Source organism: Scyliorhinus torazame, chromosome 3 (genome assembly GCF_047496885.1).
Source record: "Scyliorhinus torazame isolate Kashiwa2021f chromosome 3, sScyTor2.1, whole genome shotgun sequence".
Classification (NCBI taxonomy): Eukaryota; Metazoa; Chordata; class Chondrichthyes; order Carcharhiniformes; family Scyliorhinidae; genus Scyliorhinus; species Scyliorhinus torazame.
In genome coordinates this window covers 26,264,520-26,287,222 of record NC_092709.1, presented here as the reverse complement: position 1 = coordinate 26,287,222, position 22,703 = coordinate 26,264,520, and the positions used below count along the sequence as shown (strand labels likewise).

Below are 22,703 nucleotides of genomic sequence, written 5' to 3'. Positions count from 1 at the left end.
TGATCCGACACCCCGAATATGGCTTCTTGGGGGCCTGATTAGAGTCTCACGTGCATCACCTTCGAGATTACCCTAAAGATCTCACTCCAATACCCCCTCCAGTTTTGGACAGGACTAAAACATATGAACGTGATGACAGCGTTCACAGACATCCTCTACCCCCTCAAAGAGTCGGCTCACCCTTGTGAGGTGCACCCTATACACCACCTTCAACTGTATCAGCCCCAACCTCACGCACAAAGTTGAGGCATTCACCCTCTGATGCACCTCACATCACAACCCCCATCTCTTTCTCCCCCCCCCAACTCTTCATCCCACTTCACCTTTAATCCCCTCCAGCGATACCTCCTCTTCCCCCAGAATCGCCCCATAAATCGCCGACACCACCCCCTTCTCCATTCCCGCTGTCGTCAGTATCTCTTCCAACAGTGTGGGGACCGGCGTCACTGAAAAGCTCTGTACCTCCTTCCTAATACAATCTCAGACCTGCATATATCTAACCATCTCCCTCTGCCCCAACCCATATTTCTCCCCCTGCTCCTCCAGCCTCGCAACCTGGCCCCCAGAAACAAATCCTTTAATACCGTAGCTCCCCTCGCCACCCATTTCCGAAAACTCCCATCCCACTTCCCTGGCTCAGAACTATGATCTTTGCCAACGCCCTCCACCCTGACCCCCTGCACAGACTCTCTTCCATTCTAACCCACTGGGAGTGTCGCCCCCAACCCAGCTCCTCACCTTCTCTGCATTCACCACCCAGTAATGATACAGTATATTCTGGAGACCCAGCCCCCCTGACTGCTGTCCTGGCCCATTTCCCTCCATACCCATCTTTCCCATATAACTGAAAAAGCAATGTCAGTTTCCATGTTTTCCTTGGCTAGATTCAACTTTACCGCACCGCCACCTCTCTCACCCCTTCCACAGTATCTGAATTGTTGGGCTACTTCTCTGACACTTGGTACTGGATGAGTAGAAATTTTCCTCCATAAACTGAAGGTCTTTGGTCCCTCGCCATTTTTGACACTTTTCCGGAACTTTGGAGACTCATAACCTAACCACACTTGGTACACAGGCTGCTGTAAATACCTTGTACCACCTTCCCAATAAAATAACCTGGGTACCCTTTAATCTTTAACAATCAAATCACCCAGGCTTGCTGTCAGGCAAGCTTCAGAATGTGTAGCCAGACCCCCTTCATTTTACCTTAAAATAACGGCACAGTCCCACCCAAAACATCAACCGTGTAAACCTCATAATTGTAACAACTCCCAAGTAGGGCCCGGCTGTGAGAAATTGAATGCTAGGCTGGCAAATTTACAACAATGACTACAGAAGTACTCAAATTAGTTGTAAAGTGCTTTGGAATGCCCTGCTATATAATGTAAATCTTTCTTATTGTGCCAAAGGAATGGAAACCCAGGACATCCTTTCCATACCAGAATTACTGGAACTAATTTCATCAGCCCGCCCCAGCCCAGGATTTGAGCAGGCGTCTTTTTAGTTTCCTCTGCTGGGTCCATTCGATGCCATTTGTGCTGTTTTTTCCCCTCTCATCAAACCTTTTGTTAAAAAGTTTTTTGTTTTTTTTTGTCACTTATTAGAGGTTATCTCGGTCCTGGTGGAATTGGAGACTTTGGACAGTTTGTTAATTGTACTGGAGGAGCAACAGGGTACATTGATCGGTGGCTGTTTGGAGAAAAGCACGTTTATCAACACCCTTCTTGCAGGGTAAAGAGCTGCTGAATTTTACTTTTCAATTGGTGTCCTATAAAGTTTTGTTTTTCCCTTTTTGTAATGAAAAGTTTTTGCCAATCCGAAAGCAGAGGCCTTGTTTCCAATGAAGGTGTGATGGAATTCATTGTTTTCATAGAATCATAGAATCCCTAGAGTGTGAAAGGAAGCCATTCGGCTCATCACGTCTGCACCAACCCGCTGAAAGTGCACCCCACCCAGGCCGTAACCTCACCCAATCTACACATCCCTGGACACTTAAGGGGCAAGTATGGCCAATCCATCTAACCTGCACATCTTTGGACTGTGGGAGGAAACCGGAGCACCCGGACACGGGGAGAACGTGCAATCTGCACACAGGAAGTCACCTGAGGCTGGAATCGAACCCGGGTCCCTGGCGCTGTGAGGCAACAGTGCTAACCACTGCCACCTGAATTATATTGGGAAAGAAAGCAGTAGGGAGAAGCATTTCAAAAATAAATGACACAACTTTCCATCAAAAAGCATTGAGTTTGAGCCATCAGCTGCCACCATCTTTAGTTTTCCCCCCCTTCCAGCTCCCTTCTTGCCCATCCCTGGTTATGCATTCGACTGCTGATATTTCAAATCCTGCTGCAGATTGGATTTCAGTTGGCATGTAATAGATTCCTCTTGACCCCTCCCTGCCCAGCCTTCTCCCCAGGTTGGTGCTGTGTCATCCAAAGCAATGTGGCTGAGACTAGTAATTCACTGCTGTGGAAGAGCAGACCCTGTATCCCTGTTGGTCCATGTCACATGATGTGGGGGCAGTTTTGACTTTGGTTCACCATTGCAACGAGCTGCAATACAAAAAGATGTGTAATTAAATTTCAAAACAGTCAAAATGGAACTCCTTTACTGCATCCTGAGAGAAAGTAATGGAACCATTAGTAGTTTGTGTCCCTAACTGTTTGCTCGTTGGCTGTAAAGGAGTGGTCAAACTAAACTGCATCATAAACTTATCGGATATTTTAATATGGTGATTAAAAATGAGCAACCAACTGTTTAGTCCCTGTTCTAATGCAGAGGGAGGGGATATGACCAACTTTAGTACAACTTTCTACTGCTGGTTGCGATCAAATCTTGCAAGAAAAAACACTTTCCAGACACTGTGTTACAGTACAGAGAATAATCTCTCCATGATGTCATTGCATAAATCAAATCATGTACACGTGGGGTTCTTACTAGGGAGAAGTGTTCCTGCGGATGCTGTACTGTTCGAGGTAGATAACTCCCTGTAGTTGAAGCTACGAACTCTTCTGCAATTAAGCATGATACAACAGTTATTCTATCTGCTTCACCCATCGCCAAATTTTCCTCAGTGTGCCTGAAAATCTGACTCCCAATAATTGAGGACCCAATGTTTTTGTGTACATGTGAAATCCATTACAGTAGCCATATCACTTTTGACTGAACTGAAGCTGATTTTTTTCTTGTGCCCGTTCCAGTTTGAATCTCCTTTTTTTTGTCCCTGGGTAGCCCTCCCTCCCCTGCAGCCACACTTGTTTCTTTTGCATGTCTTGTTCGAAACTGAATGTCGGCAACACAATGTGTCTCACTCACTGTATGTGGTTGAAGTTCACAGTGTGGGGAAAGAGGGGTAAATGTCAGCATTTATAAACCTTATTAATCTAACCAAGAATGTGGAAGCATTGGAAAGGGCGCAGAGGAGATTTACCAGAATGTTGCCTGGTATGGAGGGAAGATCTTATGAGGAAAGGCTGAGGGACTTGAGGCTGTTTTTGTTAGAGAGAAGAAGGTTAAGAGGTGACTTAATTGAGGCATACAAGATGATCAGAGGATTGGATAGGGTGGACAGTGAGAGCCTTTTTCCTCGGATGGTGATGTTTAGCAGATGTCAGAGGTAGGTTCTTTACTCAGAGAGTAGTACGGGCGTGGAATGCCCTGCCTGCAACAGTAGTGGACTCGCCAACACTAAGGGCATTCAAATGGTCATTGGATAGACATATGGATGATAAGGGAATAGTGTAGATGGGCTTTAGAGTGGTTTCACAGGTCGGCGCAACATCGAGGGCCGAAGGGTCTGTACTGCGCTGTAATGTTCTATGGCTATTTAACACCTGAACTAATAATAGGCTGGTCATGCTGCACACAGGGTGGAAAGCAGGAGATTAGAAAAGAGTAATACCTGTGAGGAGCGTAGAGGGAAGAGTACCCTCCATTCCATTCTAGTCTAGAAAGAAAATGAATACATACATCATATATTAAATGGTATGATTAGGTAAACTCAATATTCCTTCAAATTACAACAAGAAGTTGGGACCAAAGGAAGTTATAGTGAATGACCGATATTTATGATGATCTACCAGGTAGATTAATTGAGGCAAACACCTCTGGATTGTTCAGTGTTCAAAGATGTTATGGAAGAGAGAGCCTACAAGGGGCCAAGAGATTTTGTTCTCATCACTGGATCTTCATGTCTATTTTGACTGAAGCTAATGAAGAGAATCAGTCCCAGGTTCAAAGGTGGCTCTTTGATCTCCCATGTGTACAAGCATAACCTACAAGTCTCCCTGAGAATGACTACAAAGGTTTGCGTTTTCAAAGGAACATCAGAATGTCATAACCTAACAATCCATCTCAACACGACCTCAGTTTTAAAGGTAAATTCAAATGAAGAAATTTATGCCATGCCTTTTCTTTTTGCTGTCGGGACTAATTTCTTTGAGTTAAACTGTTTCATGAAGCCTGGTCCTTCTGTTTTTAAAATAGTCTTGCCTTCATTATATTCTGCAGTCTCTCCATCCTTCCCTATATACGGTATGCATGGTTTGTACAGCATGCAAGAAGCAATACTTTTCACTGTATAATAATACATGTGACAATAAATCAAATCAAATCAAAAAAATAAATAAATAGTCTTTGCCTTTTGTGATTGAGATGCAATGAACTGTGAATTATTTTTATTTTTAAGATACTTTATCACACTACAGTGCCATATGATCCTGAAAACTTGCTGGGACTAATCAACTCGATTGTGATGGCATTTCTGGGACTACAGGTAACATTCATTGAGCAACAGTGAGGGTCTTTGAATAGTATATAACCATAATATAATAAGTTGTCATGAGATGTTAATGCACTGCACCCATTGAAATATAGTCAGTCCAAAAATGTGCAGGTTAGGTGGAGATATGGGGATAGGGTGGGAGAGTGAGCCTAGGTAGGGTGCATTTTCAGAGGATCAGTGCAGACTCAATGGGCTGAGTGGCCTCCTTCTGCACTGTAGGGATTCTATGGATATATAAACCCTTTGTGATGTGTTTCTATGCTGTCATTACAGTCTGAGAAACTTGGGTGAAAGTTTGGACTGTGTTGTATTCTGTCACATTTAAAGGTTGAGGGGAACTAAATTCCTCCCGGCTCATGCAAACCCATGTGGCTGCCAGTGGCTGGATTGGTTTTTGAGATTGTCTGCCGGAGGGTGGATGTTTCTGGTGACTGGGATTTGATCAAAAGGTCCGTTCTCCTTCATTTCCCTGTTGTGCCCTCACTAGAAAGCTCAGTGGCTTTGTTTTCTGGAAACACACATTTGTTTTTAAATAGCTTGGTGCAACCTACACAGACTTAGATTTAGAAAGAAAGAAGTTTATAAAGCACCTTTCATGACTGTTGAGACAGCCCAAAAAGATAACTACTATTGAAGTGTAGTCACTATTGTAGTGTTGGAATGACACCTGAAAGACTTCATTTGGGTAATCTCATGGTTGAGTACAGGAATCTGCATCCACCCAATGCTTCTGATTTATGCCGAGCCTCAAAATTACAACTTTGTTGAGGAAGAAACATCTTAGTCTGATTTTCTCTCTACAGGCTGGGAAGATTTTCATTATTTACAAAGGACAAAATAAGCAGATTATGCTGAGATTTTTCATTTGGAGCATACTGCTGGTGAGTGAATTTGGGGGAAAAAACTTCTGATAGATCTTTATTATTGTCACAAGTAGGCTTACATTAACACTGCAGTGAAATTACTGTGAAAATCCCCTAGTCACGACACTCCGGCGCCTGTTCGGGTACACCGAGGGAGAATTCAGAATGTCCAAATCACCGAACCTGCACGTCTTTCGGGCCTTGTGGGAGGAAACCGGAGCACCCGGAGGAAGCCCACCCAGACACTGGGAGAGCGTGCAGACTCCACACACACAGTGACCCAAGCCGGGAATTGAACGCAGGTCCCTGGCACTGTGAAGCAACAGTGCAAACCACTATGCTACCATGATCAAGAATGTTGTGCTGTTGAAGTGTTCCTTGTTTGTCTAATCTGTTGATCTGCTTTGTTAACCCTAGGGTGTTATTTCAGCCATCCTTACAGAATGTTCTAAAGACCAAGGTTTCATTCCTGTCAACAAGAATTTATGGTAGGTTTGATGTAATATTAAACGAGGCAGTAATCTAGTGCAGCACTGCAGGCAGATCGGTGCTTCAAATGTTGCCACGAGCCGTGGGCAATCTGACTGGCTGCGTGAAATAGATGTTTTGCAGAAGAAATGCAGTTTTATGAGTCACTCGTTTGGCCCGCCGTGTGCAAAAGGTTTGTTTCAGAAATCTGTAATGGCCGATTCATTCCCAACAGTGCACTGAGGTGATGAGTTTGTGCACAATGGACTATTTTAAGGTCTTTTTTTTTAAATGGTCCTTGAGTAAGTAATTATAAATTTTTGACAAGGTGCTGTTCGTTGTCCCCATGAAGGAGCGCAAGGGGCAAGTGGCGTTTCAGTTTCTGGCAGCATGCTGGCTGAAGGTTCATTGACTAAAGCAGTGTGTCGGAGAGTGTTATGTAACTGGAGCATCGTTAGAAGAGCAGGCGAGGGGGACTTCCGGGTGCGGCGATGACCAGCTAAGTTGCACGTTTCAGCAGCTCCCGGTGGAACGGACTTTTGGGCTCTTAATAAGAGCCCCAACGGCAATTTTAATGGCTAAAAGCACTGTGCGGTAAACCAGAAGGGAATCCCCCCTGGATACGGATGGAAAAAGGAGAGGAAAGTGGCCGGATTGCGGTGGATCCTTTAGAGCAGCGGCAAGGAAGGCAAGCAAAAACCAAGATGGCGACGGAAGGTGGCAGTTTAATATGGGGCCCTGAACAACACGAGTTTTTGAAACGTTGCGTGGAAGAGCTTAAAAAGGAGATGAAGAAGGAGCTGTTGGCCCCGATATTACAGGCGATTGAAGGGCTAAAAGATGAGCAAAAGGCCCAGGAGCGGGAGCTTCGGGTCGTGAAGGCAAAGGCTGCCAAGAACGAGGACGATATACAGGGCCTGGTGGTGAAGACGGAGATGCACGAGGCACACCATAAACTATGTGTGGAAAGGCTGGAGGTGCTGGAGAATAATGCGAGGAGGAAGAATTTAAGGATTCTTGGTCTTCCTGAAGGTGCAGAAGGGGCGGACGTCGGGGCATATGTGAGCACGATGCTGCACTCGTTGATGGGATCGGAGGCCCCGACTGGTCCACTGGAGGTGGAGGGAGCCTATCGAGTTATGGCGCGAAGACCGAGGGCTGGAGAAATTCCTCGAGCCATAGTGGTGAGATTCCTCCGTTTTAAGGACAGAGAGATGGTCCTAAGATGGGCAAAGAAAACTTGGAGCAGTAGGTGGGAGAACGAGGTGATCCGCGTATATCAAGACTGGAGTGCGGAGGTGGCGAGAAGGAGGGTGAGCTTTAATCGGGCCAAGGCGGTGCTTCATAAAAAGATCAAATTTGGAATGCTGCAGCCGGCAGGACTGTGGGTCACTTATCAAGGGAAGCACCACTACTTTGAAACGGCGGATGAGGCGTGGACATTTATTGTTGAAGAGAAATTGGAATAAGTGGGTTATTAAAAAAGAGCGTTTGAGACAAAGTGGTGGGGCGAATATGGGGGGCGTAGAGGGGGGAAAAAGGGGGGAGAGATGATTTTTATGTTGTTAATCCTGCGACCCGGTAACTTTTCTCTCTTCCACAGGTTGTGGGGAAGGGAGGTGGAGGAGCTGGGGGCGGGGCCAAAAGGGAAGCGGGGGCTTTGTTCCCGCGCTATGATAATTATGGCGGGAATAGGGAAGCAGGAAGGAGGGGGCGTCGCACGGTGCGAGCCGAGGTCACTGGGGGAAGCCGAGGTCGGACAGAGTTTGCTGACTTCTGGGAGCAACATGGGGGGTGTAACTACGCTAGTGGGGGATCTAGCGGGGGGGGGAGGGGGGGGGAGATTTACTGGGTTGCTGCTGCTGGGGAGAAGGGGGAGCTGGTATGGGGTGGGGTGGGCGGGGCGGGGGGCACCGCCTGGGGGGGACACAGCTGCGTGGGAACCGGGTGAGGAGCTGGATAAAAGGGGATGGCTAATCTACAAGGGGGGGGGGGGTAAAGAGCCCCCCCAACCCGGCTGATCACGTGGAATGTGAGAGGGCTGAACGGGCCGATAAAGAGGGCACGGGTACTCACACACCTAAAGAAACTTAAGGCAGATGTGGTTATGTTACAGGAGACGCATTTGAAACTGATAGACCAGGTTAGACTACGCAAAGGATGGGTGGGGCAGGTGTTTCATTCGGGGCTAGATGCGAAAAACGGGGGGGGTGGCTATACTAGTGGGGAAGCGGGTAATGTTCGAGGCAAAGACTATAGTGGCGGATAACGGGGGCAGATACGTGATGGTGAGTGGCAAATTACAGGGGGAGGCGGTGGTCTTAGTGAACGTATATGCCCCGAACTGGGATGATGCCAACTTTATGAGGCGCATGTTAGGACGTATCCCGGACCTAGAGGTGGGGAAGTTGGTAATGGATGGAGATTTTAACACGGTGCTGGAACCAGGGCTGGACAGATCGAGGTCCAGGACTGGAAGGAGGCCGGCAGCAGCCAAGGTGCTTAAAGACTTTATGGAGCAGATGGGAGGAGTAGACCCATGGAGATTTAGTAGACCTAGGAGTAAGGAGTTTTCGTTTTTCTCCTATGTCCACAAAGTTTATTCGCGAATAGACTTTTTTGTTTTGGGAAGGGCGTTAATCCCGAAGGTGAGGGGGACGGAGTATACGGCTATAGCTATTTCGGATCACGCTCCACATTGGGTGGACTTGGAGATAGGGGAGGAAAAAGAACGGCGTCCACCGTGGAGAATGGGCATGGGACTAATGTCGGATGAGGGGGTGTGTCTAAGGGTGAGGGGGTGTATTGAAAAGTACTTGGAACTCAATGATAATGGGGAGGTCCAGGTGGGAGTGGTCTGGGAGGCGCTGAAGGCAGTGGTTAGAGGGGAGCTGATATCAATCAGGGCACATAAAGGAAAGCAGGAGAGTAGGGAACGGGAGCGGTTGCTGCAAGAACTTCTGAGGGTGGACAGGCAATATGCGGAGGCACCGGAGGAGGGACTGTACAGGGAAAGGCAAAGGCTACACGTAGAATTTGATTTGCTGACTACGGGTACTGCAGAGGCACAGTGGAGGAAGGCACAGGGTGTACAATATGAATATGGGGAGAAGGCGAGCAGGTTGCTGGCCCACCAATTGAGGAAAAGGGAAGCAGCGAGGGAAATAGGGGGAGTGAGGGATGAGGATGGAGAGCTGGAGCGGGGAGCGGAGAGAGTGAATGGAGTGTTCAAGGCATTCTATGAAAGATTATATGAAGCTCAGCCCCCGGATGGGAAGGAGAGAATGATGTGTTTTCTGGACCAGCTAGAATTTCCTAAGGTGGAGGAGCAGGAGAGGGTGGGACTGGGAGCATAGATCGAAATGGAGGAAGTAGTGAAAGGAATTAGGAGCATGCAGGCGGGGAAGGCCCCGGGACCAGATGGATTCCCAGTTGAATTTTACAGGAAATATGTGGACTTGCTCGCCCTGCTACTGATGAGGACCTTTAATGAGGCGAGGGAAAGGGGACAGCTGCCCCCGACTATGTCAGAGGCAACGATATCGCTTCTCCTAAAGAAAGAAAAAGACCCGCTGCAATGCGGGTCCTATAGGCCTATTTCCCTCCTGAATGTAGACGCTAAGATTCTGGCCAAGGTAATGGCAATGAGGATAGAGGATTGTGTCCCGGGGGTGGTCCATGAGGACCAAACTGGGTTTGTGAAGGGGAGACAGCTGAATACGAATATACGGAGGCTGCTAGGGGTAATGATGATGCCCCCACCAGAGGGGGAAGCGGAGATAGTGGTGGCGATGGATGCCGAGAAAGCATTTGATAGAGTGGAGTGGGATTATTTGTGGGAGGTGTTGAGGAGATTTGGCTTTGGAGATGAGTATATTAGATGGGTACAGCTGCTGTATAGGGCCCCGATGGCGAGCGTGGTCACGAATGGACGGGGGTCTGCATATTTTTGGCTCCATAGAGGGACGAGGCAGGGATGTCATCTGTCCCCATTATTGTTTGCACTGGCGATTGAGCCCCTGGCAATAGCATTGAGGGGTTCCAGGAAGTGGAGGGGAATACTCAGGGGAGGAGAAGAACACCGGGTATCTCTGTATGCGGACGATTTGTTGTTGTATGTGGCGGACCCGGCGGAGGGGATGCCAGAGATAATGCGGATACTTGGGGAGTTTGGAGAATTTTCAGGATATAAACTGAACATGGGGGAAAAGTGAGTTGTTTGTGGTGCATCCAGGGGGGCAGAGCAGAGAAATAGAGGACTTACCGCTGAGGAAGGTAACAAGGGACTTTCGCTACTTGGGGATCCAGATAGCCAAGAATTGGGGTACATTGCATAGGTTAAATTTAACACGGTTGGTGGAACAGATGGAGGAGGACTTCAAGAGATGGGACATGGTAGCCCTGTCACTGGCAGGGAGGGTGCAGGCGCTTAAAATGGTGGTCCTCCCGAGATTCTTTTTTGTGTTCCAGGTCCTCCCGGTGGTGATCACGAAGGCTTTTTTCAAAAGGATTGAGAAGAATATCATGAGTTGTGTGTGGGCCGGGAAGACCCCGAGAGTGAGGAGGGGATTTCTGCAGCGTAGTAGGGATAGTGGGGGGCTGGCACTACCGAGCCTAAGTGAGTACTACTGGGCCGCCAATATCTCAATGGTATGTAAGTGGATGGGAGAAGAGGAGGGAGCGGCGTGGAAGAGATTGGAGAGGGCGTCCTGCAGGGGGACTAGCCTACAAGCTATGGTGACGGCGCCGTTACCGTTCTCACCGAAGAAATACACCACAAGCCCGGTGGTGGTGGCTGCTCTGAAAATCTGGGGGCAGTGGAGACGGCATAGGGGTAAGACGGGAGCCTCGGTGTGGTCCCCGATAAGAAATAACCATAGGTTTGCTCCGGGGAGAATGGATGGGGGTTTGGAACATGGCAAAGAGCAGGAGTAACACAATTGAGAGATCTGTTTGTAGATGGGACGTTTGCAAGTCTGGGAGCGCTGACGGAAAAATATGGGTTGCCCCAAGGGAATGCATTCCGGTATATGCAACTGAGGGCTTTTGCGAGGCAACAGGTGAGGGAATTCCCGCAGCTCCCGACGCAGGAGGTGCACGACAGAGTGATCTCAAAGACGGGTGGGGGACGGTATGGTATCAGACATATATAGGGAAATGAGGGACGAGGGGGTGATTATGGTAGATGAGCTGAAAGGGAAATGGGAAGAGGAGCTGGGGGAGGAGATTGAGGAGGGGCTGTGGGCTGATGCCCTAAGTAGGGTAAACTCATCGTCCTCGTGTGCCAGGCTAAGCCTGATACAATTTAAGGTGTTACACAGGGCGCATATGACTGGAGCATGGATCAGTAAACTTTTTGGAGTAGAGGATAGGTGTGCGAGATGCTCGAGAAGCCCAGCGAATCACACCCACATGTTCTGGTCATGTCCGGCACTACAGGGGTTTTGGGTGGGGGTGACAAAGGTGCTTTCGAAGGTGGTGGGGGTCCAGGTCGAACCAAGCTGGGGTTGGCTATATTCGGGGTTGCAGAAGAGCCGGGAGTGCAGGAGGCGAAAGAGGCTGATGTTTTGGCCTTTGCGTCCCTAGTAGCCCGGCGCAGGATATTGTTAATGTGGAAGGAAGCCAAGGCCCCGGGTGTGGAGACCTGGATAAATGACATGGCAGGGTTTATAAAGTTGGAACGGATTAAGTTTGTCCTAAGGGGATCGGCTCAAGGGTTCACCAGGCGGTGGCAACCGTTCGTCGAATACCTCACAGAAAGATAGAGGGAATGGAAAAGAAGAAGACAGCAACCGGGGGGGGGGGGGGGGGGGGGAGAGAGAGAGAGAGAGAGGAACCAGAAGGACTCTCGGGGATGTTAGTGTATATGTATAATATGTATCGGTTGTTGTTATAGGTAATTGCATATTGGACTGCTGAATTGTATTTTTGGAGAGTATTTATTTGGGACAAGGCAGTTGCCATTTAGTTTTGTTTTTTAATTTTGATGTTGTTTATATATTTATTTCTTGTTTAAAACTGGCCATTGTTATTTATATTGTTATATTACTGTGTAAAGGATACACTATGTACTGTCATGGTTGGCCAAAAATTTTGAATAAAATATATTTAAAAAAAAAAGAGCAGGCGATATAGAACTGCAGGTGCAGTAAGGTTTGATGAGAAGGATCAGAATTTTGAAATTCCTTGTCCCAAGCAAGTGGTGGGATAGAGAGACAAGCGAGATTTGAAGAAGGAAAAGTTGCAAGCACGATTTCTGGGTAGTTAGACTTTTGTGATATGGAATGCAAGTTCAGGTGGAGACTTTTGTGATATGGAATGCAAGTTCAGGTGGAGGATTAGATTTAGATTTGTCACTTGTACCGAGGTACAGTGAAAAGGTATTGCTCTGCGAACATTCCAGACAGGTGCCTCCATACATGAAAAGCACAGGACATGGGATAAATACACTATGTAAATACATAAACATCAGGTGAAGCATACGGAATATAGGGCTACACTGTCTAGCAGATGCGTAGAAAGTTCAGTTCATTGAGGGCCATTCAGGAGTCTGGTAACAGCGGGGAAGAAGCTATTTTTGAATCTGTTGGTGCTTGTTCTCAAACTTTTGTATCTCATGCCCGATGGACGAATTTGCAAGAGAGAATAATCTGGGTGGGAGGGGTCTTTTGATTATGCAGCTTTCCCAAGACAATGGGAGATGTAGATAGTCAATGGATGGGAGGTGGGTTTGTGTGATGTGATGGACTGGACTGCGTCTACGACTCTGTAGTTGCAGCTGGATTTTGGCACAGTCCTGTGTGTATAAGGAGTATATTAGGATGCAAGACATAAATGAGCTGTATCATTGAGGATGAGCTTGGGGATAGAGGTGGAAGCAGGTGGAGAATTGGATACGGGGGTGGGGACGGAGAGGGGGGGGGGGGGGGGGGGGAGAGAGAAAGAGTCGGGCCACTGAGAATTTGAAATTGAGGGACAGGAAATTTGGCATTGATGTATTTACAAATTAGTTTCCACCTCCATTCAGACCCTGAACAAAGCTCAAGGAGACATCCGGGATAGGGGTAAAGGGTTGCCGCATTGAATAGGTCATGGCGTTTCAGTAGACTGGAGAAAGGAGGCAAGCAAATTGAGCTGTAAATCGTTTGAGTCTTGCCTAATTTTGTATCAGCTGAGGGTGGAGTCCAGGGTGGGAATGTGGTAAAGCTAAAGCTTATGGGTAATATTGCCAAGAGTTAACTGCACAAACTGGATCCTTATCCTACCAAGTATGAACTAAAAGAAATTTTATGTCTTTCATTTGGAATATTTTAAAAATAAATTTAGAGTACCCAATTCTTTTTTTCCAATTAAGGGGCAATTTAGCATGGCCAATTAAACTAGCCTGCACATCTTTGGGTTGTGGGGTGAAAGGGAGAATGTGCAAATTCCACACAAACAGACCCAGGGCCGGGATCAAACCCAGGTCCTCTGTGCCATGGGCAGCAGTGCTACCCACTCTACCGCCGTGCCACCCTTTGGAATATTTTTGTACATGGTTCAAGAGGATGGAATTAAGATATAACTATTCTCTTCAACTCCGACCTTTTTCGAAGCTGAGAAATGTTTTTAGCACCTTTTGTTCATTAGAGCACTTGTCACATCCCCTCAGTTTGAGCCAAGATGTCCTCTACAATCCGATGTCTCTTTGCACCATGTTGTAAGATGACAAAAAGAGCGAAGTAATTTGAGTCCTCATTATGTTAGCGTGTACATGTAGGGAAGTGTTGGTTTATTGGAATGGTATCTGCCACTTTGACTTTTCTCTTGCTTCCATCTTCTACATACAGGTCCATCTCTTACGTTACAACACTAAGTTCTTTCGCTTATGTTCTTCTCTTGCTGATCTATTTTATGGTGGATATAAAGAAGCAGTGGACTGGAGCTCCCTTTTTCTATCCAGGTAGGACAATTCCTCTACCCTGCAATTCCAGGGTTTTCTGCTTTTTGCCACCGTGCTACTCGTCCTTCTCCCTCCCCTTCCCAAAAAATAACCTTCATCTGAGGAGATTATGATAGTCTCACAAGCCTGCTCAGTGATCAGAAGAGACTATTTCGCCTTGCTATCCAAGCATTTGGTATTTTTAAGCAGTGTGCACTGGCAGCACAGAGGAGGAAATTTGGTTCTTTCCTGTGAACTTTTACACCCGCTTCTTCCCCACAGATGCAGGGAGCTCCAGTCCACTGTGGTGAGAAGGGGACAGTGTGAATCCACCGGCTTCTCTATTTTCGCCAGTGACACTGCACAGAGTTTGGCATTGAGTTGACCCAGCTGGTACCTTTGCCTTCCCTCTGCCATGTGGTCCTCCTCTCGGGGAGCACTGCTTGCAACAGGAATTCTGTGATGTTTTTCTCTCTCCCTCAGTAATGTTCTCGCCTTCCAACAGAGATCAAGAAAGAGAAGCGGCATTTGACTGTGAACCCAGCCATTAATGGCTACTTGTGCAAGTGAGTCATGTCTGTTTTCTCAGTGGCTAGAGTCCATTTGCACTGGCCAGTGAGGTACATTTGGCTCCGCCATGGAGGTGCATGACTGTGAATAGGAAACCAAGAGGAAAAGTTACATTTTCAGAAGATACAGTGGGTAGGGGACTGAGAGCCTGGGGCAAACACCCAGAGATTCCAATTGCGTGGTCACAGCCTCTTAAATCATCAGGAAAGTACGCGTCACAGTTTTACTTACCATTGCCCCTCAGCTGGCCACTATTGTGTGATGTTTCCGATCCAGTTGTTTGATCATCGGGCTTTATTTTGGTCTGGTGTCTAAACTCAGTGACTGTCTGGATGGCACCAGCTATGGTTAGAATGCTCTTCTGCCATGGGCTGTCGCAGAATTGGTGACCATTGACGATCACTTTTGTTTCTTCTGATCTCTTTAGGGATGAACTCCATCCTACTCTACGTTGGACACGAGGTGTTCGAGCATTACTTTCCTTTCAGGTGGAAAATGTTCAACGACCGTTCGCATGGCGAACACCTAGCCCAGAACCTCCTCGCTACCTCCATCTGGGTTTTTATTTCTTATGTTCTTTACAAGAAGAAAATATTTTGGAAAATTTGATCAGAAATCAACAGGTTTTTTGGGTTTTTTTTTTTTGGCAAATATATGAAGTGGAATATATTTTTCTATATATGTCTAAACAGACTGTGTTTGCATTAACAGTGGAAACATAATGTCTGCAGCTTTTAATTTGTCTAATGGCCAGTATGCCAATGACCAATTTCTGTCAACGCTCTCCAAGGCCCACTTGGTTACAGATTTCCACACCATTGATATGTGCCATCACTGCCAACTGGTTAGATTTGGAATTATATAAAAGTGCTGTTCTGCTCAAAGAGTTAATTGCACTAGCACTTTTAACCTCTTCTCCCTCGCTGTCCCACTGTACTAGATCTCCACTCCTGAAGCCTCTCAATATTCTACACTCACTATATCCTCATATTCTGTCCCACATGTTATCACTCGCATTTTGGTCTTATTTACACTATTTTTCAACTAATTTCAAACAAAGATTTGTCTAAAACATTTGTTTCTGAAAGCTGTGTTGTTGCTCCATCTTGGATAGATGAGGAATGGGATGGCAGTGGTATTGAAGATGGCCTCCTTGCTGTACTACAGTCTGTGCCTGACAAGGCCAGCTAGAATCCAGTAATAACAGTACAGCCATGCAAAGCCAAAGAACATGGAGGCGGTATCAATGATTTGTTTTTTCCCCTTCTAGTTAGACCAACATCACCAGTATTGAATCCCAAACTACCCCCTCCCCAATCGACTTGGCTTCTGTTTGCCGACTATGGAGCAGCATGCCCCCTGTCGGGGTGCATCCAAGCAGTGCTCAAGGACCTGAAGTGTGTGGCGCAGCGCTGCTAAAGCGTCAAAGTTTAGCAGAACCAGTTTCTGGTGACCTTCGTGCTGCTTTTCCAGCGAGGATCACCTTGCCCATTAGGACCTTGGCTTGCCGGGTTTCCCGAGGTCAAGTGGGAAGAAACCCAGCCCCTGATCACTAGGTCTAGCTTACTTATTCCATTGCCAGGTCTGCCATGCAAGGTTGATTTGGTTCTGAACTTCTGTTAGTTTCTTATCATTGGAGTGTCCCGAATGCAAATGGTACCTGCTCCATGGAGGTCACAACCATTCTCGCCAGTAGTATGGTGAGCAGCACAATTCATCATTAAATGTGAAGGAGCATTGTGACTACCCACTTGACCAGGGCACAAGAACACGCCATAACCCACTGAATGGCAATTACACCAGGTGAAAATACTGCTCGGCTTTCTAACCTACTCCAAGGTAGGACCTGAGCCTGGATATCTCTCTAGTTGTTTCCAGCCTTCAGCTAATTTCTCCTGGCCAGTGTTATCCCACATCTTGAGACTTTTTTGTGCCCTTCAGCCTAGTGGCCCTGCAGGGTGGGAAGACTAGTGCCAGCCAACAGGGTGGTTTAGAAGTTTAACATCCAGAAGCAAGTTTACTCATCAACTCCTTAATCCAGATTGAAACTTGACCAATGTAAGTTAGATGTACTGATTTTCTCCAAATTAAACCCAGCACTTAGATTGGGTTTTCCTTGTTCACTCTTGTATAGTGTAGCTAACCGGTGGGTGAAGTTGTGATCATGGATTTCTAATTGTTCAAACCATGCTGGAAAGTGTGTGACAAGCTAGCAATTGAATTAGGAAGTGTGATGCTCTGAAAACAAAGCTTACAAAGTTTGTCTGTTTTGGTTAACAGTAATAAGATCATGAAGAACCCATCTTGTGCTCAGGAGAGGATGGAAAGATTTAGTGTTTGAAAACTCCCTTAAAGTGAAATCACTAATCCCCAGCATTTTTTAAAGCTGTTGGGTTCCATAAATGTTGCTGACTTGGAAAGTCGTGCATTGTCTATTGGATATTTAACTGGTGATTATGTTTAACTTCTAATTTGTGGTAACAGGGAAACTGAGTTTGTGTTTTGACTTTATTTTAAAAAAAGATTCTATTGATTCTGTATAATGCAAAACAAAATTCTTCCTTGCATACTGCACAGTCTGATTCATCAATCAGCTTTCATTCTCTTAAATGCTCTTCATATTTAAAGTTTTATTTGACAGCTTTGACTTGGTCACTGGTGTTTTCTTCTTCCGGTGTGTTGTCTTCTTTCATTGGCTTAGTTGCACTCGGCCTTTTCCTGTCTTCAGATTTTTGCTTCAAAACTTGTGAACAAATTAATTTGCAGGAGTGATCATAACATCTATCTGCACCATCTTCTGAAGCCGGTCAGTGAAACGCTGGACTAGGTGGCCGAGCACTTTGCCACACTTTCTTGAGCTCTGCCTTTGAATACAGCTCCGACTAAAGGACGCACATCTCCTTAGTCTGAGGCTTGTGAAACTTTGAGTTTAGAGCACTTGGATAGGGAAATATCTCTTATTTCCTTCCTTCCAACTCATTATCTGCTGCCATTTCAATTGAAAGTCCACACTCGCAGGCGACAAAGCTGGTTGATGTGAGAAGTGGAATTGCCATGTTATTGTAGAAGGTGAAGCATTCAAGGATGTTGTTGGGATAGATTAGAGGGAGCCTCGTGCTTCTCTAGCGCTCTACTTGATCTGCAAGCTAATATTGACGGCAGCTGCCTGAAATGCAATAGTGTCGTGTTCTCTCCTCCTCCCCCTCGCCCCCGCCAACTCCCAACCTGTAGCCATGGGCATTAAAAAATCATCAATTGAAAATACCTATGACTAAAGCCATAGCTTTCCAATTCCAGCCACTTTCAGTCCTGGTTTTGCAGTATACATGGGTCTGATGCTGTAATACTGGTTTCAGTGGATGACTTTTAAATTACTTGAGATTAAAATTAGGAAAGGAGGGTTTTGAAAACTAGTCTACCCACTAATGTTGGAGAACATTTACTGCTAACGTGAAATGGTGTGGCAAATCTTTGCTTCAAATAAAATGTTTTTAACTTGTACTGATTATTGGTTTGGTAGTCGTTTAAAGCACACATCACTTTTCAGTTACCTTGTGGTCAACAGTTGATTCAGTGTATCTCAAACACAATTTTTCAAGCTGTTGGAAATTATATAACTTTTTGTATTTCTACTGCTCACAATTTTTTTGAAAATTCCCACTGACGTAATATTTTTAAATGCCTTGAGCCTGCTGCTTTTTATGGTTGACCTCTGAATAGTGTGAGGTGTGTTTTACTTCTATAAACCTGTGCTCCCAACCTCAAACCTGATGAAAGTATCTACAGCACCAGAGCACTGTGCCTCAACCCTACACTCACCGTAGGCTGCTACTCTTTCACCTCAGCCGAGCACTGAAGGATTGTATGTTCCTTCAAGCTTATTTTTAGCATCTAACTTTGACTACTCATCATTTGGCTCTGAATCCTTTGCTTCTGCAGAAGGGGCGCACAATGTTTTTAAAGTGTTTATTTGGCAATAAAAATGTAAATGTTTTGTACTCGTCTTTTATACCCCAATTTCTGGTTAATTATTAAAAGATTCCTTTGTCTAATCATTGTTTGCACACATCTGGTATCTCTAACTTTAGTTTGAATGGGATTTTACCTGACAAAGGGACTTTACAGATTATTTTCCATGATAGTTGCATTGCATCTGTTCTGTTGGGATTTGAACTGTTGTAGCTCTATTTAGTTATAACCTTTTGTACAGTAGAGCAGTGCAGTTTGATCCTTTTTTCATGTATTGAGCTGTATCCAATTTATGAAATGCCATTATCACTGAGAATAAAATTATGGTTGTCTCCGTGCTCTTGCTGTTTTGTCCAGTCTCTCCTAATTATATCTACGAGTATTTAAAATGGAGATCGCAGAACTTTTCAAGCTGCAGATAAAGCACGTCCAACACTGTCAATATTACAGGTCAACTCGTCATTCCTCTGAGGAAGATGGTCAGTTTGAAATTATGGTATTGCTGTACCCTTTTCAATTGTGGATGTTTAATTTTGATCCATATCTCGTGTTGGTTCAGGCGCTGTGTGTCATCATACATCTCCCCATTAGTTGGGATAGTTCATGCAGGAATTGGAAGTTAATTGCAGCCAAAATGATCCAGTTTGGCAAGACTGAATTCAAGGAGCCAGTTATAATTTTAAAAGTGATAACTTCAAACAAATAAAATAATTCCTTAACTGCTTGTATTTATATTGTGCCTTTAATGTGGTAAAATGCCCCAAGGTTTGGCACCAAGCTACATAGTGGGGAAGATGACCAATAGTTTGGTCAAAGATGTAGGTTTTGAGGAGTGGCTTAAAAGGAGGAAAAAGGTGGGAGGTTTAGGGAGTTGGGGCATTGGCAGCTAAAGACTTCCAGCTGTTATGTGCATATAATGGAGGATGTTCAAGATGAGAATTTGCCGAGTACCGATATCAGGATTGTCGGAGATGGTGGGTTAAGAAGGATGGGTATTGAAAATAAGGTTGACTATTTTAAAATCCAGCATTGCTTAACTGGGAGCCAGTGCAGGTCAGTGAGTACCAGGGTGATAAGTGAATGATTTTTTGGGGGGGAAATAGGACAAAGGCTTGGATAACCTTCAATTTAGAGAGGTAATAGTGCAGCAGTGGAAAGAGAAACAATTGCATGTGATGTTATGACTGGAGGCAGGTATGTGTAGTACCAACCAGATGACGATGGAGAGAGGATGGTGTGGTCAACCATGTCAAAGGTTGTAGAGGGGTCCAGAAGGATGAGGAGTGGTTTACCTTTATTTCAGGCACACAGGATACCATGAGACTTTGACCAGAGCCATTTCAGTGCTGTGCTGGGGTGCAAACCTGATTGGAGCGATTCAAATAGTGAGTTCCAGGAAAGAGAAACATACAATTGTGAGTCAACATGTCCAAGGACTTGAAAAGGAAGAGCTGATTGGAGATGAATTGGTAATTTGCAAAGCGTAGGGGCCATGGGTTGGCTTTTGATGGAAGGAGGTGTTGAAGGTAGATTTCCAGGGGGATTTGAAGTGAAGCAAATCATTAAGATCAGCCAAATTTGGAGGGAATTGGGCAGTCATCAGTTTGAGGCAATCCGACTGAACAGATGTGACTTGTGGAGAAGATTAACTCTGTATGAGGGGAGATGAGAGAAACTAGAGAATGATGCAAATTCAGAACTAGAGCTGAGCGAACTTAGAGGACACTTCCTGTTGGGCTCAGGAAAAGCAGGGAAGTGGCAGAGGGAGCTGATTTCAATGACAGAAATTCATGAATTTCTCACTTGGTGAAGATGAGGTATGCAATAGAGAAAGGCAGCCTGGAGTTTTATTTTGCATTCCAAGGTGATCCTAGGTGTGACATGAGTGCTTTGTAGACCAGCCAGAGCTGGTTAAATAAGCTGCACGCCATATCTCTTCCCGGTTGTCTCTTATCTTGATGAAGCAGGGATGACAGCAGTACCAACGGTAAGAGAGAGTTGAAGTGGATTATAACTCTAGCCCTAAATATAGACTACCCTCAATCAGGAGCACTTCGTCAACAATCACCCTCACCTGAGTTCAGGGCATTTTGGGTCTGAGAAAGTGAACCACACTACCCCCAAGGAAAGCAACTATCAAGTTGCCATGATTTAGTGGCCCCATTAGCTGTGGGCGCAAATCTTGCAATGGCTGTTAAATCATGTGAATGACCAGAAATTAGATTTGCATTGGCGAGATCTGCCCCACCTCCTCTGCTCCCCCTCCCCACTGGTGATGTAATCAGCTTCAACCCCTTTCCATCTATTTTAATAAATTTAAATAAAATTACTGGGCGTAATGCTGTTGCGTCTGCCACGGCGCATCCTCCGCCCTGGTGGCATGACAGCCTGTTAAATCATTTGCTGGCAAGTTAATTACCTGGTTATTACAAGGGGCTGGGAGTCCCTCTTCAAAAATTGCATCTTCCCACTTTCAGAAAATTTAAGAGAAGTGGACTTTTAAGCTGCTGCAAATTACAGAATTGTAATTTACCAATTTATTACAGAACTATTGAACACTCAACGCACTTTGCACTGGATAAGTACATTGCAATGTTGGACTTTAACCTCGTGTTGTAAGACTTCTTACATTGCGATATTGGATGAAAAGCATCGTCTTCGTTCCATACAGAATCCATTAAAACTTTAAAAATACAATGCTGCAGCTATCATCAATTATGGATACCATCAATGTTCTAAATTATACTACCTGAATCCCCGAGCTAATTAGTAGTTGGGCAGTTGGATACAAAAGCTGCCTGCTTTAGGAGAACCAACCCCTCGACAACTGGAGAAATATTGAGGGGGTTCCCAGTACCCTTCTGCAGTATTCCTGATTTTCAGAAAAGAAACTGGAAGTTATACCCTTCTAAACCAGATTACGGTGGGATGTTCCTGCCGTCAGTGCATGAAGGGTTCACGGAGGTGCGGCGTGGCTTCAGCAGGAAATCCCATTGACAGCAGTGAGAGCAGAGAATCGCACTCGGTGAATGGTGTGTCACCTCCCGCTGCCGAGAAAAGAGCAATTGGAAGGCTGAAGAATCCAACCCACAGCACTGGATGGTCCCTCTGATTAACATTTTCTCTTAGAAAAAATGTCCTTATTCATTATTAAATTGTTAAAATTGTTTTATTGTCCATGCTGTAAACCTGATATCTGGTCATGTTCTTAAATATGCCCTCGTACCTTTCCTAAAGCACAGTACGAAGTCTTACAACACCAGGTTAAAGTCCAACAGGTTTGTTTCAATGTCACTAGCTTTCGGAGCGCTGCTCCTTCCTCAGGTGAATGAAGAGGTCTTCATTCACCTGAGGAAGGAGCAGCGCTCCGAAAGCTAGTGACATCGAAACAAACCTGTTGGACTTTAACCTGGTGTTGTAAGACTTCGTACTGTGCTCACCCCAGTCCAACGCCGGCATCTCCACATCATGGCTTTCCTAAAGCAGCATGGTGGTGCAGTGGTTGCACTGCTGCCTCACAGCGGCGAGGACACGGGTTTGATCCCGGGTCACTCCGTGTGGAGTTTGCACATTCTCCCCTTGTTTGCGTGGGTTTCGCCCCCACAACCCAAAAATGTTCAAGCTAGGTGGATGGGCCACCTAAATTGCCCTTTAATTGGAAAAAATGAATTGGGTATTCTAAACTTTAAAAAAAAGTGGAGCAGATGTTTTGTTTGGAAGTGTCGTTTGGAAAATCTGGTCTGTATTTCTGAATGCAAACCGCTAAGGGAAAGAATTATTACAAGAGAAGATTTTAAAATGTGTTTTTGGAAATGGAGTTTGGAAAATCTCATGTGATAATCATCTGGGAGAATTCTGAGATGTCCACAAATATTCACTTGGGAGTTCAGAGTGGAGAGTGTATTTGCCCACAGTCATCTTGTGTGCTTAAAAAGGACTGTAAGCAAAACCAATGTAAATTAAAATGTACTTTGTAATCTGTGTTAATCCTAAAACCTGTGTAATTGTTAAGTGAAGGGGGAGTAAAGGAGTATTGTATAATAATCCTACTTGTCATGTTTAATAAATGTTTTTTCTTGTTAAAACAAAGGAAAATGATCACAAATACTGCCTATTTGTGTATTTCCTT

The 22,703-nt window shown here is 45.4% G+C and overlaps 1 protein-coding gene across 2 annotated transcripts in view; it reads left to right on the top strand.

Moving 5' to 3' along the window:
• The window catches only part of hgsnat (heparan-alpha-glucosaminide N-acetyltransferase), a 56,744-nt gene extending 34,934 nt beyond the window's left edge, over positions 1 to 21,810 (top strand). The window contains exons 13-18 of one of the 2 annotated variants that reach the window (XM_072495444.1): positions 1,605 to 1,731; positions 4,688 to 4,774; positions 5,587 to 5,664; positions 6,064 to 6,134; positions 13,944 to 14,056; positions 15,033 to 18,912. In XM_072495444.1, the coding sequence (XP_072351545.1) occupies positions 1,605 to 1,731; positions 4,688 to 4,774; positions 5,587 to 5,664; positions 6,064 to 6,134; positions 13,944 to 14,056; positions 15,033 to 15,214 (658 nt within the window). In that variant the 3' untranslated portion in view covers positions 15,215 to 18,912. Of the gene's footprint in view, positions 1 to 1,604; positions 1,732 to 4,687; positions 4,775 to 5,586; positions 5,665 to 6,063; positions 6,135 to 13,943; positions 14,057 to 15,032; positions 18,913 to 21,120 lie in introns of those variants that run through there. The other variant, XM_072495445.1, reaches the window with a different exon arrangement.
• Positions 21,811 to 22,703: the final 893 nt, after the last annotated feature.